This window comes from Delphinapterus leucas, chromosome 11 (genome assembly GCF_059928025.1).
Source record: "Delphinapterus leucas isolate spDelLeu-1000000601 "Yukka" chromosome 11, BTC_Dleu_Yukka2, whole genome shotgun sequence".
NCBI classification, from domain to species: Eukaryota; Metazoa; Chordata; class Mammalia; order Artiodactyla; family Monodontidae; genus Delphinapterus; species Delphinapterus leucas.
Window position 1 is genome coordinate 4521237 of NC_143139.1, and position 15166 is coordinate 4536402.

General features: G+C 44.3%; 1 protein-coding gene across 1 annotated transcript in view; it reads right to left on the bottom strand.

The window, feature by feature from the left end:
- Positions 1-12397, bottom strand: part of PARP11 (poly(ADP-ribose) polymerase family member 11) — a 36772-nt gene extending 24375 nt beyond the window's left edge. The window contains exon 1 of the mRNA XM_022577335.3: positions 12215-12397. Coding sequence (XP_022433043.1) covers positions 12215-12232 — 18 coding nt within the window. The 5' untranslated portion in view covers positions 12233-12397. The remainder of the gene's footprint in view (positions 1-12214) is intronic.
- Positions 12398-15166: the final 2769 nt, after the last annotated feature.

The following is a 15166-nucleotide window of genomic DNA, read 5'->3' on the forward strand; positions in this document are numbered from 1 at the left end:
TGGACATTCCATCAGATTTTCTATAGGCATTAGCTAGCTAGCTAGCTAGCTTTACTTCCTTCTTCTAGCATATAGATGCCTGTTATTTTTTTTTCATGCCTTACTGCACTGGTTGTAATCACCAGTACAATGCTGAATAAAGAACAGGCATTATTTCCTGGTTCCTGATCTTAGTGGGGAAGCATTTGGCCTTTGACTACTAAGTTTGATATTAGATACAGGTATTTTGCAGATGCCCCTTGTGTCTGAGGTCCCCAAGACCACTCTCTAGTTCATAAGAGAAGAACTCAGAAATTGTTCTACTCATGGTTACAGTTTATTACAGTAAAAGTATACAAAGTGAAATAAACACAGGGGGGAAAGTAGGCGGGATGAAGTCCAGAGGAAACCATGTGCAAGCTTCCAAGCGGCCCCTCCCAGTGGAGTCACACAGGACACACTTAATTCTCCCAGCAACCATGTGTGACAACTGCAAAGTGTTGCCTATCAGGGGTGTTCACCTGAGCCTAGGTGTCCAGGGTTTTTATTGGGAGTTGGTCATGTAAGCCTATAGCGCCTGTGTGAATGTCCTCTGCTGCTGAAGTTCCAGATCTCCAGAGGGAAGGAACTCACCATAAATCACACTGCTAGTATAAACTTTCTGGACAGACTGGTGGAGCATGGCTGAAGTTCTCAGGCATGCAGATACACTCATGAGACAAACCATTCCAGGAGTTCAGTTCTCTGGAGCTAGGCAAAGGACAGTCATGGAAACAGGCCTTTCTGGAGAACGTGCAAGGTTTGAGCAACCCAGGGTTTGAGCTGAGTTAACCTTTTCTGCACACCCCATATCAGGCTGAACAAGTTCTCTTCTTGTCCAAGGTTGCTGAGGGTCTGTTATCAGGAATAGATACTGGATTTTGTCAAATGTTTTTTCTGCATGCATTGAAATAATCACAGTTTTTCATTTTAGTTTGCTTATATAATGAGTTACACTGATGCTGTTCAAATATTAAACAAACCTTGTATTTTGGGGATAAACATCATTTGATAATGATGCATTAACCTCCTTATATACTGTCAGGTTTGATTTGCAAAAATTTTGCAAATTTTTGCATCTATGCTCATTAGGGATATTGGTCTGTAGTTGTCTTATAATGTCTTTGACTGGTTTTGGAGTTAGGGTAATGCCAGTTTCATAGAGTGAGGTGTGACGTATTATCTTCGTTTCTATATTCTGAAAGTTTGTGCAGAATGGTATTATTTCTTCCTTAAATGTTTGTTAGAATTCACCAGTGAAACCACTGGGCCTAGAGTTTTCTTTGTGGGTAGGCTTTTTCTTTAAATGTAAATTCTTTGGTAGATATTGGGCCATTCATGTGATTTATTTCTTCTTGAGGGAGCTCTGGTAGTTTGTGTCTTAGAAAATATGTCCATTTCATCTCAGCTGTCACACTGATTGACATTAAGTTGTTCATAACATTCCATTATCATCCTTTAACGTTTGTAGACTATGTAGTGATATTCTCTCTCTCATTCTCAATATCGGTAATTTGTATCCCCTCTTTCCTTTTGGTTTCATTTTCTCTGTTGTTTTCACTTTAGTGCTTTGCACTCTAAACTTTATTTCTTTGCTCCTGCTTGAGCTTAACTTGCTCTTCTCTCATTTCTTAAGGAGGAAGCTGTGGTCATTGATTTGTGACATTTTTTTGACATAAGCATCAATACAGCTATAAATTTCCTTCTAAGAACTGTTGTAGCAGCACACCACAAATCTGATATGCTTTCATATGTTCTATTTTCCCTTTTTATTCCTTTCATCAATGGGTTATTTTAGAGCGTGCTATTTATTTACCAATACTCGAGGATTTTACAGATCTTTCTTTTATTGAATTCTAATTTAATTCCATTTTAATCAGATAGTGTACTTTATAAGACCTGAATTCTTTTAAATGTATTGGGACTCCTTTTATAGCCCAGAATACGGTCTATCTTGTTAAATATTTTCTGTGTAGTTGAAAAAAATGTGTGCTCAGCTGTTGCTGGTGTACTGGTCTATAAATATTAATTAGGTCAAGTTGGTTGATGATGTTCAAGTCTTCTACATCCTTGCTTATTTCTACCTACTAATTCTATCAATTATTCAGAGAGGGGTATTAAAATCTCCAACTATAATGGGATCTGCCTGTTTCTCCTTACAGCTCTGTTAGTTTTGTTTCATGTATCTTGACACTCTATTATTAGGTGTATAAATGTTTAGGATTGTTACTGATTAACAGGCCTCTTTATCATTAGGAACTGACATTCTTTATCACTAATATTATCTCTAAAAACCTACTTTAATATTAACATACCACGCAAGCTTTCTCTCTAGTGTTAGCACTGTACATCTCTTTCTATTTATTCTACTTTTTTAAAAAAATAATTTATTTTATTTGTTATTTATTTATTTTTGGCTGCGTTGGGTCTTCATTGTCCCACACAGGCTTCCTCTAGTTGTGGGGAGCAGAGGCTACTCTTCATTGCAGTGCACGGGCTTCTCATTGCAGTGGATTCTCTTGTTGCGGAGCACGGGCTCGAGGTACGCGGGCTTCAGTAGTTGAGGCACGCGGGCTCAGTAGTTGTGGCTCGTGGGCTGTAGAGTGCAGGCTCAGTAGTTGTGGCGCATGGGCTTAGTTCCTCCGCGGCATGTGGCATCTTCCCGGACCAGTGCTCGAACCCGTGTCCCCTGCATTGGCAGGCGGATTCTTAACCACTGCGCCACCAGGGAAGTCCCCCTACTTGTGTCTTTGCATTCAGTGTCTGTTTCTTGTAGACAACTTACAGTTGGGTCCTGCTTTCTAATCCAATCTGACAATCTGCCTTCTAATTGGGGTGTTTAGAGCATTTATTTTGGTATGATTATTGATATGGTTAGGTTTAAGTTTATCACCTTGCTTTGTCCCATCTGTTCTTTGCTCCCCTTATCATATACCTTCTTTTCAGGATTCCACTTTATCTCCTTTGGTGGCTTATAACTCTTTGTGTGTCTACACACACTGTTTATTTCTTCACTTTCCATGCATGCCAAAACCCACTCTAATTTAGCTTTTCTAGCTTCTGGGCTAATATCTCCCACCACCGTCTCTCTCTCTCTCTCACACACACACACACACACAAGGAGGCACGTGCTAGGACCTCCAATGAGCTTCAAGTTACCAAATCCCATGCACTTTTATCAGACCTTGTCTTATTTGACCTCTCAGTAACATTTCACAGTTTACCCACTGTCCTGTATTACTTTTTTCTTGGTTTCCATGAACTTGGTTTCCATGAAATCACTCTCTCCAGATCATCTTAGATTTCTGGCCACAAACTCTCAATCCTCTGCAACTTTACTTCGGTTCAGCCTATAACTTGTAGGTTACTGGAGCTCAGTCTTAGCCCTTTTTTGTCTTTCTCGGCATCTTTAAAACATGGTCCTCAAGAATTAGGAAGTAGTTCAAAGGCATTTTTCACACAAAAAAAGTAATGAAAGAAATTTGATCACATACAGTTTGCAAAGCTGAAATGTAAGATTAATTACAATTTTCACAAAAATCCTTTTATTTTCATAGCATCTCAATATGTTCAGTCTGTTACTGAGTTCATATCAGCTAGTGTTCAGCAAATATAATGGTGTAAAACCAAATAAATTTTCACATAATCTTCTAACAGAGCCCCAAGTCAATGTGCTTTGTTGATAAGGATAGAGAAAGGACCAAGACTAAAGGGGCATCACCCAGCTAAAACCGGTAAAAATCTGAGTATTGCTGAGAAGCTGTCAATCCAAATTTAATGCCCAATTTAATTGTTGTAACAAAAAAAAATAAACTACTGACAAAATTTCTTTATTAAATGACTCTGTTGGAAGTCACATCTTATCAACGGCACATGACATAGAAAAGCAATTATTACCACTTAGAGTGTTTCAACATGTTTAGTTTTAAAACTGAACAAACTACGAGCAAAAATACAAATCTGTTCTTGCAGTACAGGTAGTATGTAACGGGGTAGAAATACTCGACAACTTTTTGTTCTGCTTGTGGGTGGAAGCTCACGGTACAAGGGAAGTCAGTTTTCATTCAGGCGATGGTATTTCTGTGAGGTGTGACACGGGCTGAAAAAGGTGCAATCCATTCAAAACTGACAGAGCATGAGCTATACGAATAGCAAGGAAAGGTGCGGCTGGGTTCCTAAAAGATGTTTTAAACATCTGGGCCAGTCAGAAGGCACCAATGTGCCTCCTGATTGTAACCGAGTGTGGAAGGAAACAGTGAAAACTGAATACGAGCAAATCTTGGCAACTCAGAGTATGTGCTCTCAGATGCTGAGGAAAGCAACGGCAGTGTGTGCAAGATTACTCTTCCCACCTAAGTTTACTAGCTGTCAAGGACAGAAGTGCTGACAAGAGTTTCTGAAAGGAGGGATGAGATAAAAACGTTTCTTCATGATGCTAATAATACCAATGGTCATTCTTGATTTCCAGAGGCCTACTGAAGTAGATGCTGAAATAGAGTCAGCAACATAAATAACTGGAACCTACTATTTCAAGGCCAAAATACCCCAAATTTTAACGCCGAGAGTAAGATACCAGATTTCTCCAAGTCAGCAAACGTGCTGCAAATGGCTCAATTGCTGGGCTGTGATTTCTTCCCAGAGTCTGATGGTTTTCTTTACTCATCAGAGAGTGAGGCTGACTTTACTACTGTGGCTGTATAAAGAGCACAGCCAACGGTACAAGAAAACAGGAACAGATATTTTCCGGAGACTGAAGTAGTCCCAGAATCCATTCACTCCCTGCTTCCAAACATTCCGGCTGGGTGAAACATCCACCCCTACAGTTATTTAATATTATAAGTGCATCAAGTTGGCAACTGCCACAGCTCTAGGTATAGCCCCAGAATTCCCACAATTTCTCAGTCTGTGTTTTATCTTGGTATTCCAAAACATCTAACAGGGCCAGCAAACACTAGTTGCAAATCTTGACAATCTATAATTACAGCATGGGATTTCCTATTTTAATAGAAATATAGGGTAAAAAATTCAAGTGTCTGGGTCTAACCCACATCTCAAGCTACCTATCAAGTTAGATACTTTGTAAGAGGCTGCAAAAATGTCATCTTTTTAACAATAAAAACATTATTCATTTTTAAAATACATAATATAAAATTAAAATAAACAATAAAATATTGTTTAAAATTGGTGATCTGCATGGGTGCTGAAAATTTGAGAAACACTGTCCTAGGGATCTCACTTGCTCCCAAGGTTTTAAGCACCTTCTGTCTATACAGGCTGAGGCCATAAACAGCCACTTCTAGCCCGGCCTTCTCCTCTGAGCTCCACTCACTTATCCAACTGCCCCTTTGACTTTTTACTTGAATGCCTCACAGGCACGTTAAACCTATCACAGGCCCCAAACCAAACTCCTGGTCCCCTCCACATCTTCCCCTTTCCCAGTCTCCCCATCTCAGTGGACATGGTCCTTCTTCCCGGCTGCCTGGGCCAGGAACCCTGCACTCGAAGTGCAGCCTGGGTTGACCCACAGCTGTCTCTCTCCCGCTTAGTCCAAGTCCCCTTCACCCTCACCCCGGACCACACTATAGGTTCCTAAGTGTCTTCGAACAGACCTTCCGATGCTCTCTGTGTAAGTTTTGTTATTTTGTTTGTTTGTTTTTACGTCTTGATTGGAGTACGACTGCTTTACAATGGTGTGTTTCTGCTTTATAACAAAGTGAATCAGTTATACATATACATATGTTCCCATATCTCCTCCCTCCTGCGTCTCCCTCCCTCTCTGTGTTAAGTTTTTAATCGCTGCTGGAACAAATTACCACCAACTTAGTGGCTTAAAGGAACACAATGTCTTATCTTACAGTTCTGCCGGAGTCTGACGGGACTCACCGGACTAAAATCAACTAGTGATTCCTGTCTGGAGGCTGTCGGCGGGGGGGCTGGGCGGGGCGGGAATCTATTTCCTTGGCTTTTCCTGCTTCTAGAAGTTTATCACATTCCTTGGGAAGCTTCTAGAAGCTTATCACATTCCTTGCTTCGTGGTCCCCTTCATCTCCAAAGCCAGCAACCTTGTATGTCTTTGTTTTTTAAATTCATTTTTATTGGATTAGAGTTGCTTCACAATGTTGTGTTAGTTTCTACTGTACAGCAAAGTGAATCAGCTGTACGTATACGTATATCGCCTCTTTTTCGGATTTCCTTCCCATTTAGGTCACCACAGAGCACCGAGTAGAGTTCCCTGTGCTCTACAGTAGGTTCTCGTTAGTTATCTATTTTAGACATGGCATCAAAAGTGTGTATATGTCAACCCAACCTCCCAATCCCCCTCCCCCCAGCCCTTGGTATTCTTGATTATCCTCACATCGACTCACTTCTGTCTGCATCTTCTATAGATACTTTTAAGGACCTAGCCTGGATAATCCAAGATAATCTCCCTGTCAGGAGTCAGGTGATCAGCAGTCTCAACTCCCCTTTGCTCTGGGACTGAGCACATCCCCAGTCCCGGTGGCACGGACACGGTTACGGTGGTAGGCCATCATCTGTCTCGTACACTCTCTAATGAATAACTCGTGTCCACACAGCAGCCAGAATGATCTTTTTCAAAACGCAAGTATGTTCATGTCACTTCCTGTGTGAAACACTTCGATGGCCCCCACTCCTCCAAGGATAGATTTCAAATCCTAAACATGTACCACAAAGCCACACACGGCTTGTCCCTACCTACCTGCTGGCCCCAACCCCTGCTTCACCGCATTCCAGCCACGCCGCTTCTCTCACAAGCTCCTTTCTGCCCCGGGGCCTTTGCTCAGGCTGTCTCGGCTGTCTGAACAGCCCTCCCCCGCTCCCACCCAGCCTTTCCGTGGCTAACTCTTGCTCAATCCTTCAGATCTCTGTAGAAGTAACTTTCACTGGGTGGCCTGAGCTGATCTCCAAGTCCAGCACTAGCTCCTCCTATTACACGTCACCGTACTTTTTCTTTCAGAGCTTCTACTACAATTGGAGCTCAATGGTACTGTGTGATTATCGGCTTAACGTCGCCACCCTGCACAGACTGCAAATCAGTGTGGGCTGGGCCTGTTCTGTTCTGCTCACCACTGTAAACCCTGGGATTTAGAGCTGACTGGCTTATAGTAGGTGCTAAATAAATACATGAGTATTGTATTGCCCTCAGACATTATTTCCAAAGCAGGTCTAACTCTTAGAGGGGGAGCTGCATGAGCCAAAGACCTCGGCACCCTGCTTGAACATCAGACCAGGTGGGTCACAATGGGCAAACTGCCTCACCCCATCCCTCAGGCCTCGACCACAAACACGTGCCTCCAGCCTGCTTCCCAAACTCTGTTTTCTCCCCTGATACCAAAAACTATTAGACTCATTCCTTAGCCTGTGCAGCATCTGCCGTGCCAACCCTGGGAAGAGGCCACAGTGCTTCTCTCCTGCTCATGGGCTGCGTCACTAGCAAAGGTCCAGGCGCACAGGAGCTGGTGTCCCAGAAACGTCAAGGTTTCCTGCAGTTCGAGAACCCTTCCTTTAGCTCTGAGTCCCTGTGACTCTCCCACAGGGTCTTTTCTACTCACTTTAAAGCCCAGATCCTAAGTTGGACTGGGAAGAGTACCTGTTCTGGAGCCAGAAAGTTCTGGGTTTAGAACCTGGCTGTCCTCATTCAGAAAGTGCACCAACTTTGAGCCTTAGTCTCATCACTAAAAAAGAGAACCATCATTTATAAATCCCCACCTCAGAGGTACTGGAAGACCCCATGCGCTATTTAGACTGCCCCCAGCCGCCAAACACTGGCACGCGACACTCCTCTGTCAGCTCAGCCCAACCCACTGCTAGAACAATTACAAAGAATGCCACGAAGATGAAGCTGTCGGTTATGAACCTGTGAGCGTACGCTGACCCTAAGAACACACCTTCACAGACACTACATTCTCTAGAACTTTCACTGCCAGGAACACATCCTACCTCTGTCCCCCTCCAGCCCGAAGGTACGTCTATAGCATATGCTGCCTCTTCAGCCAGGATGTCCCACAGATGCCAGCTGCTGTCCTCGCAGCGCCCCACCCTCCTCTCGCGATGTCCTCACCGAGACGACCACAGGACATGCGCTTTGTCCACGTCACTCCTCCATCCAAGCTGTAGCGGCCATTCTCTCTCTCACTTCCGTGGCCTTTGGCCATGCTGCTTCCTCTGCCCTTCCCACAAGACCACTCCTGGGACTTGGACACCTAGCTCAAGTGTAACTTGCTTCAACAAACCTTCCCAGGCCCCCAGATGCCCTCTGGTAACACTGTCCCCACTCAAACTGTATCTCCAGGCCCTGGAGGGCAGGCTCTGACTTGGTCCAGGTTTGCCCTGCCCCTTCCTAGTGCCTGGAATGGTGTTTTCCAGACAATAGATGTTTATTCCGTGTTTGTTGACTGACTGCGTGAAATAATGACTCAGTGACTGAGGGAGCTGGATTCAGACATACTGACTTTGAACTCCCGGAGGGACAACCAGTAGAGCTGTCCATCACCCAGTTCAGAAAGGGGGTCAGGACTAAAGACGTCCATTTGGCAGGTAGAGTCACTAAAGAGATATCTGAAGCCTTGGGGCTCACCAAAAAAGGATGTGCCGAGAGAAGAAAAAGGCTAAGGTGGCACATTTCAGGGGCAGAAGAAGGCAGTGCAGCTCACCCAAGATTATGATTCAAGGATGAATCATAGAAAGGAGAAATCCAAAGGAATACAGTCCCAGGAAATCAAAAAAAGAGAGTTTTGAGAAACACCTCCAGTGGCATTACTGTTGCAAAATGACAGAAGAGAGTGAGGTGTGCAGGTGGCCGCTGTGCGTGGTGATTCGGAAACACTCGGTGACCCCCTAGCAAGTCAGGTGCTGGGGCAGAGGCGGGGCTGGGGGGGCTGAGGTCTGAGTACGAAGGACAAGAAGTATAAGACTATTCTCTCAAGAGGCTGGACAGAGTAAGGAGAGAATCACAGTGCCAAGCGAGCGTGGAAGCAGCTGTGAATATAAAATAACAGAGAAAAGGGAGGCTCAGCGGGTAAAGCGCTGGACCGATTTACAAACGTCATCACTGCCCCAACCGAGCGGCAGGGTGGTGGCAGAGAGGACACGGGTGCTAAACGACTCTGTGGCTCACCCACCTGCGAGATCTTGGGGAATTCACCTCCTTCTCCCTTAGCTAACTCATTAGATTGTTCTAATCATATGAATTAATAAGCGAAAAGGAATTCTGAAGAGTTTGTCACTCTTTACAAAGTAAGGTCCTATCACTGCAACAGATGATTTGTTATCGTAACAGATGTTTGTCATTTTTCATTTTCTGTCGTCAGAGAGAAACTGAAACTCCCTCCTATGTAATGCTGATACTGACTCCGTTTCCTGCAAAGAGGGGGAAGACAGCGGCAAAGATACAGAAAAAGGCAGGGCAAAGTCAGGGTACACAGAGTCAAGGCAGTGACGGCATCCCCTCCAACTCCTTCCTACAGATCTGCCATTTTCCTACACTGGGGGACATCAGTCCAGGGCCATGCCCCCACCCCCCCAGGTGGGTGGAGAACTGCCAGGATCTCACACCAAAACTGAGTGCCTGAGCCCTGTCAACCTGCTTCTGCCTCGGCAGGGACCCCAAGGGGCCTGGTCGGTGACAGGCTTGAACAGAATCATCACTGACCTCATGACTGTCTTGAAAAATAAAATAAAATGGTGTACTGAGATAAAGTTTATTTATAGCTCCTTGGTTATCCGCCCAAGAAAATGTTCCAAGTTCAACGGTGATTTTCCATACTCAAAGCATGTCATGGAGACTTTCCACGTAGAAGGGGCGACTGCTTCTGAGCATTATCATGGCCAGAGTCAGTGTAGTATTTCCTCAAAACACTTGCAAGCGGAATACAGTATCACACTGAAGGCGTATTTGCAAGAGGAGATAAATTTGCAGATCACAGGTGGCATATCAAAGTCATGGAAGCTACTAAAAAAATACAGGGAGAAACTAGCAGAAGTCTTCAGTTAAAGCAGCTCTCTATGGCCTTCCTCCACAAAGCAGAATTTATTGTATCATTCAATGGGAAGAAATGGTAAACAGTAATTTAAATTGGTGGGTAATACAAAAGTCATCTGTGTTTATCTTTAGGATGCACTGTGGGTTTTGTTTTCATCTTTCCAATTGTGTTTGGCTTAGAGAAACATTAAAATTAATTTCCATCCCACAAGCACAGCTGGACAGACTATTCAGATGCCTCTTCTAGTGAAAGAAACTAACAAATTACAAGAGGAAATCCACATGCAGAATGTTCACTGTACTTTTACAAAATGAAACTGTCCTTATTGACAACATTCATATGCTCAGAGGAAGAAAAACAGGACCGGTAAGAAAACACAGGAGCATTAAGATCTATCAGAGCAGCATGATAAGGGTCAAAAGAAGAATGTGGGCTGGGAGGTGGAAGGTTCACCACTATTAACAAAAGTCAGTCTGCTCTACTGAAATCAAGCAAAATCATTAGGGAGATTTCAGAGAAAACCAAGCCTTCCTTCCAAAGAAGTGAGATAATGCTGTAACAAAGCAAATATATGAGATACTCATTAATGCCTTTATAATCCTCACAAACACACGAGTGACCCAGTAGCCAGTTCTGATGTATATGTGATGGAGGAGGGAGAAATGAACAACGGGAGCAAAGGACTCTTTCTAGTACTGGTGCAACCGCTTTGTTAATTCAGTGGATATTTACTGAGTGCCTACTATATGTCAGGCTCTGTTCCCTAGTCTGAGGATATCGCAGTAAACAAAACAGACAAAAGTCTCTGCCCATATGGAGCTTCTAACATGGTGAAGGATTTAAGACATGTGACTTTGGGCAAGACATGTACTTGGACGACTAAAGGGTGTCTTATGGGGAAGCCAGGAAGGAGGAGGACTGCCAGTAAAAACTGCATACGACACAAACACACACATAATAACAGAAAGTGAAGCTTAAGTGACACTGGATATGTAAGGAGAGAGCACATTCTCACAATCTGAAATTATCTTTGCTAAAATCGAAACCCAGCAATTACTTTCCTCTGATGTAGCCTTAAAGGATTGTATGTTTGAACCAAAAAAAAAAAAAGAGGGGTGGGTCTTAGATAATGATCATCGCTCTTCGATGGCCTGGGATGTAACCATGATACGCAACCAAAAAGATCCAGACCAACAGACTAGTTTCTACCGGGTAAAAGTGTAAAAACAGAAGCAAATTTACGGACAAACTCTCTAACTTATCTGGAAATATATGCCAGGAATGGGAAAAGAAAAGAAGTAATGATTACAGCAAAGGAGTTACTGCAAATATGGAAACAGGGTTATTAAACTAAATTTAGGAAGTTATCTCAGCACGTGGGGTAGTTGCACATATTTAGGCCAACAATTTGCTGATACGTGATTCTGCCATTTTTCCAGTCAACTCAAAGGCGTAAATAGTGTCTTATCTGCCGTGTAACTAGGCGATTTCAATTCTAACAGATTAATGGAATACTCTTGGCAAGCGGATTCCACTCATTGAGGGCGGCATATTAAATAAATAAATGTACAAAAGCAAGGTAAACAAAAACGCATGCAGACACAATGCAAATACCGGAGGGAGACACAAGACTTGCAGTGGAAAAGCTCCAGGTCATCAGTTTCTGTCCACTGGGAAAAAAAAAAATCTAAGAACCTCACCATCTAGAGGCTTAGAACACACGCTCGACCACCCCAGTTTTCCATGGCTGTCCACCAGGAAGGGAAAAGGAGCCCCGGCGGTCCCCCTTAGGCCCATTTCAGGACCCGGAGGCCGAGTCCCCTCGCTTTGGACGGGGATGGGGGTGGGGCTGGCAGTACACCTGAGCCTCAGTCAGTCACAGGTCCGAAGCCCAGGAACTCCAGCCAGAGAGCAAAACGCCAAGTTTACAAAGACGGTGGAGGGACGGGGGCGGAGAAACCACAGCGAGTCCAATCAGTGGGACGGGACAGCCGCACGGCGCTGGGAACCCACCGAGCCGTCTCCACTGCTCGCAAGGCAACTGCCCGAGCCGCCGGGGCCGGGGCCTTCGCGTCCCCGGAACTCACCAGCCGGTCTGCGCGGCCTGGGGGGGAGGGCGTAGTTCCCGGGAAACCCTCCCGCCCTCTCCCATCAACCCCGCCCATCGGTCCGCCCCGTCCCGCCCGGCTACTCACCGGATTCGCTTCCCACATAACGGTGGCGAAATCGAGCGGAGAGAGCCTGGCGGAAGGGGCTGGCCACGGGGTCGGGGTGCTGGGTTTTTCCCGAGGGCCCAGGGAGCGAAAGAACGCAGAGACAACCTCCACGCAAGCCTCCCCGTCATAAGCCGGCGTCTTCGGACCCCCCTCGAACCTCCCGACTTCCGGCCGAAGCCGGCCAACCAGCGCCAGCCCCGCCCCGCCCCGCCCCCGGAAGCTCGCCCCCACCAGTGCCTCTCCCTTCCGGCCTCGGCGCGGAGTGGGCGGGGCCTGTAATGCGGTTGTTAAAGGGCTACCAGCCCAGCCACCCTCCAGGGCTGCATCCCTTCAGCAAAGTCCCCTCCAAGTGATCCTCAAGCCTCGATATTTATTGATGACCTCCGCTATTTATTGATCACCGTATAGGGAGTGTAGTGGCCAAGAGGCAGACAGGCCTGGGAATTAATAGCCTGTGGGACAAGCTTCCGACTCGGTTTCCTCGTGCTCAGAGGTGATAATAATAGTATCTAAGCGTGTAGTGTGCTCATTGAAGGCACCTAGCATGGTGTTTGGTATACAGTAAGTGCTCAATGAGTGACGGTTATTTGCCAGATACTGACACTGTGCTAGGCTCTGCAATGAGCAAGTGACCCATATGCAGTCCTCATGGAGCTTAGAGTCTAGAGAAAAAAGTAAGAAGTAATTTAGATAAAATTAAAAGGTGCAGGATGGTCTACAGGTAGTATGGCAAGTACAGGGTTCTTTGAGAGGGTGCCTACCTAGGACAGGGTGTCTGCCGCCCCCCAATCCAACCCCCCCACCAAGAGGTTTAAGCCAAAGCTTCAAGGATGCCCTCCTATTGAAGTTAACCTGAGCTACAAGAGGGGAAGAATCTTCCAGGCAAAGAAGCACCATATACCCATAGGAAATGAAAAAGGAACAGTTTAAGCTCCTTCTGAATTTTTCTATGCCTCCACACATTAAAATTTTTTTACTTGATCAAAGAATACCTACAGATTTTTTCACCTACTATGATATAGATATCCTTCATTCCAATATGTAAAGTAATTCTATTTCAAAGTAGTGGGGAAAGAAAGGATTATTTGAGCAGTGATACTGGGGCAACTGGTTTAGCATTTGGCAAAAATTAAAGAGGGGAAAAAAAAAAAGGTAAAGTGAAGATCCCTATCCCAATCCATTTACCAGAATAAATTAGAGAGTGCAAATTATTTTTCTTTAAAGATTTATTTTTGATTTATTTTTGGCTGTGTTAGGTCTTAGTTGCTCACATACTTTTTTTTTTTTTTTTTTTTTTTTGCGGTACGCAGGGCCTCTCACCGTTGTGGCCTCTCCCGTTGCGGAGCACAGGCTCCGGACGCGCAGGCTCAGCGGCCATGGCTCACGGGCCCAGCCGCTCCGCGGCCTGTGGGATCTTCCCGGACCGAGGCACAAACCCGTGTCGCCTGCATCTGCAGGCAGACTCTCAACCACTGCGCCACCAGGGAAGCCCAACACACACTATTCTTGAGTCTAGTTTGGCATTATGTATCAAAATTTGAAATTTCCATAATCTTTTATTAAACAATTCCATTTCTAGGAACTAATTTCAAGGAGGTAAATAGACAAATGTACACAATAATCTGTACAAGAATGTTTATTGCTGTATTTTTTGGAATAGTAAAAAATTGAAAACTACTTAACTATCACAGTGGATTATTTCAAGTGTATATGTGTGTAACATGCGTACAAGCTATGAAATGCTATGTGTATGTATCTTACATCCTACCATGCTGAAAACGTCTTATTAGTTTTAATAGCTTGTCAGCCAATCTCTCTGCAATTTCTATGTTAACAATCACATCACCTACAAATAATGCAGTTTTCACTCTTAGTATTGCATTGGCCAAAATTTCAGAAAATTTTTGAAGAATACAGGACGAGGTAATGAGCATTCAGTTTTTAGTTAGGTATGGCAAACGTTTGCCCTGGTTGGTGCTAGATAGATATATATATATTTTTTTTTTTTGGCTGTGTAGGGTCTTTGTTGCTGCGCGGGTTTTCTCTTGTTGCGGTGAGCCGGGGCTACTCTTCATTGCACGGGCTTCTCATTGCTGTGGCTTCTCTTCTTGAAGAGCACAGGCTCTAGGCATGCGGGCTTCAGTAGTTGTGGCCACTAGGACTCAGTAGTTGTGGCTCGTGGGCCCTAGAGCACAGGCTCAGTAGTTGTGGCGCACGGGCTTAGTTGCTCCGCAGCATGTGGGATCTTCCCAGACCAGGGCTTGAACCCGTGTTCCCTGCATTGGCAGGCGGATTCTTAACCACTGCACCACCAGGGAAGCCCCTAGATATTCTTTAAATACACTATCATCTTTAAAAAAATTCCTTTCTATTCCTAGTTCACTATAAGCTTTTAATTGGGAAAGGATGTTAAATTTATCAACTGTCTCTTGAGCTCTATCACTATATTCCTTTTTTATTCTGACTCATTAATATAATGAACTATACTAGTAGGTTTTCTAATGTTCAACCCATCCTTACCTTCTTGAAATAAACTCTGCTTAGTCACATATTCATTATTCTTTGAAAAAACTGCTGCATTCAATTTGTTAATCTTTTATTTAGGAATAAAATTTATTTATAAGTCATGAAATTGATCCATTGTTATCTGTGGGTTTTGGTGATTGTCTTTAAGTTTTGCAAAGTGAACAGTAGCAATTTAAATAATTTAGGAACTAGCTCTTCTTCGAAGGTGGAGTGGATTTCTACAAAGCAAGTTTAATTGGAAAGATTAGGATGAAGTCCTTGACTTTTTGGGGGGGTTGGAGCTATACTTCATTTCCTTGAAGCCTTGGGGTTGCCTGGGCTGGTGGTCAGAGAGGGAGATGGAGAGAACACAACTGACGTGGATATATATCTCAGGTGGCTATGTTTTTAAAATATACTGCCATA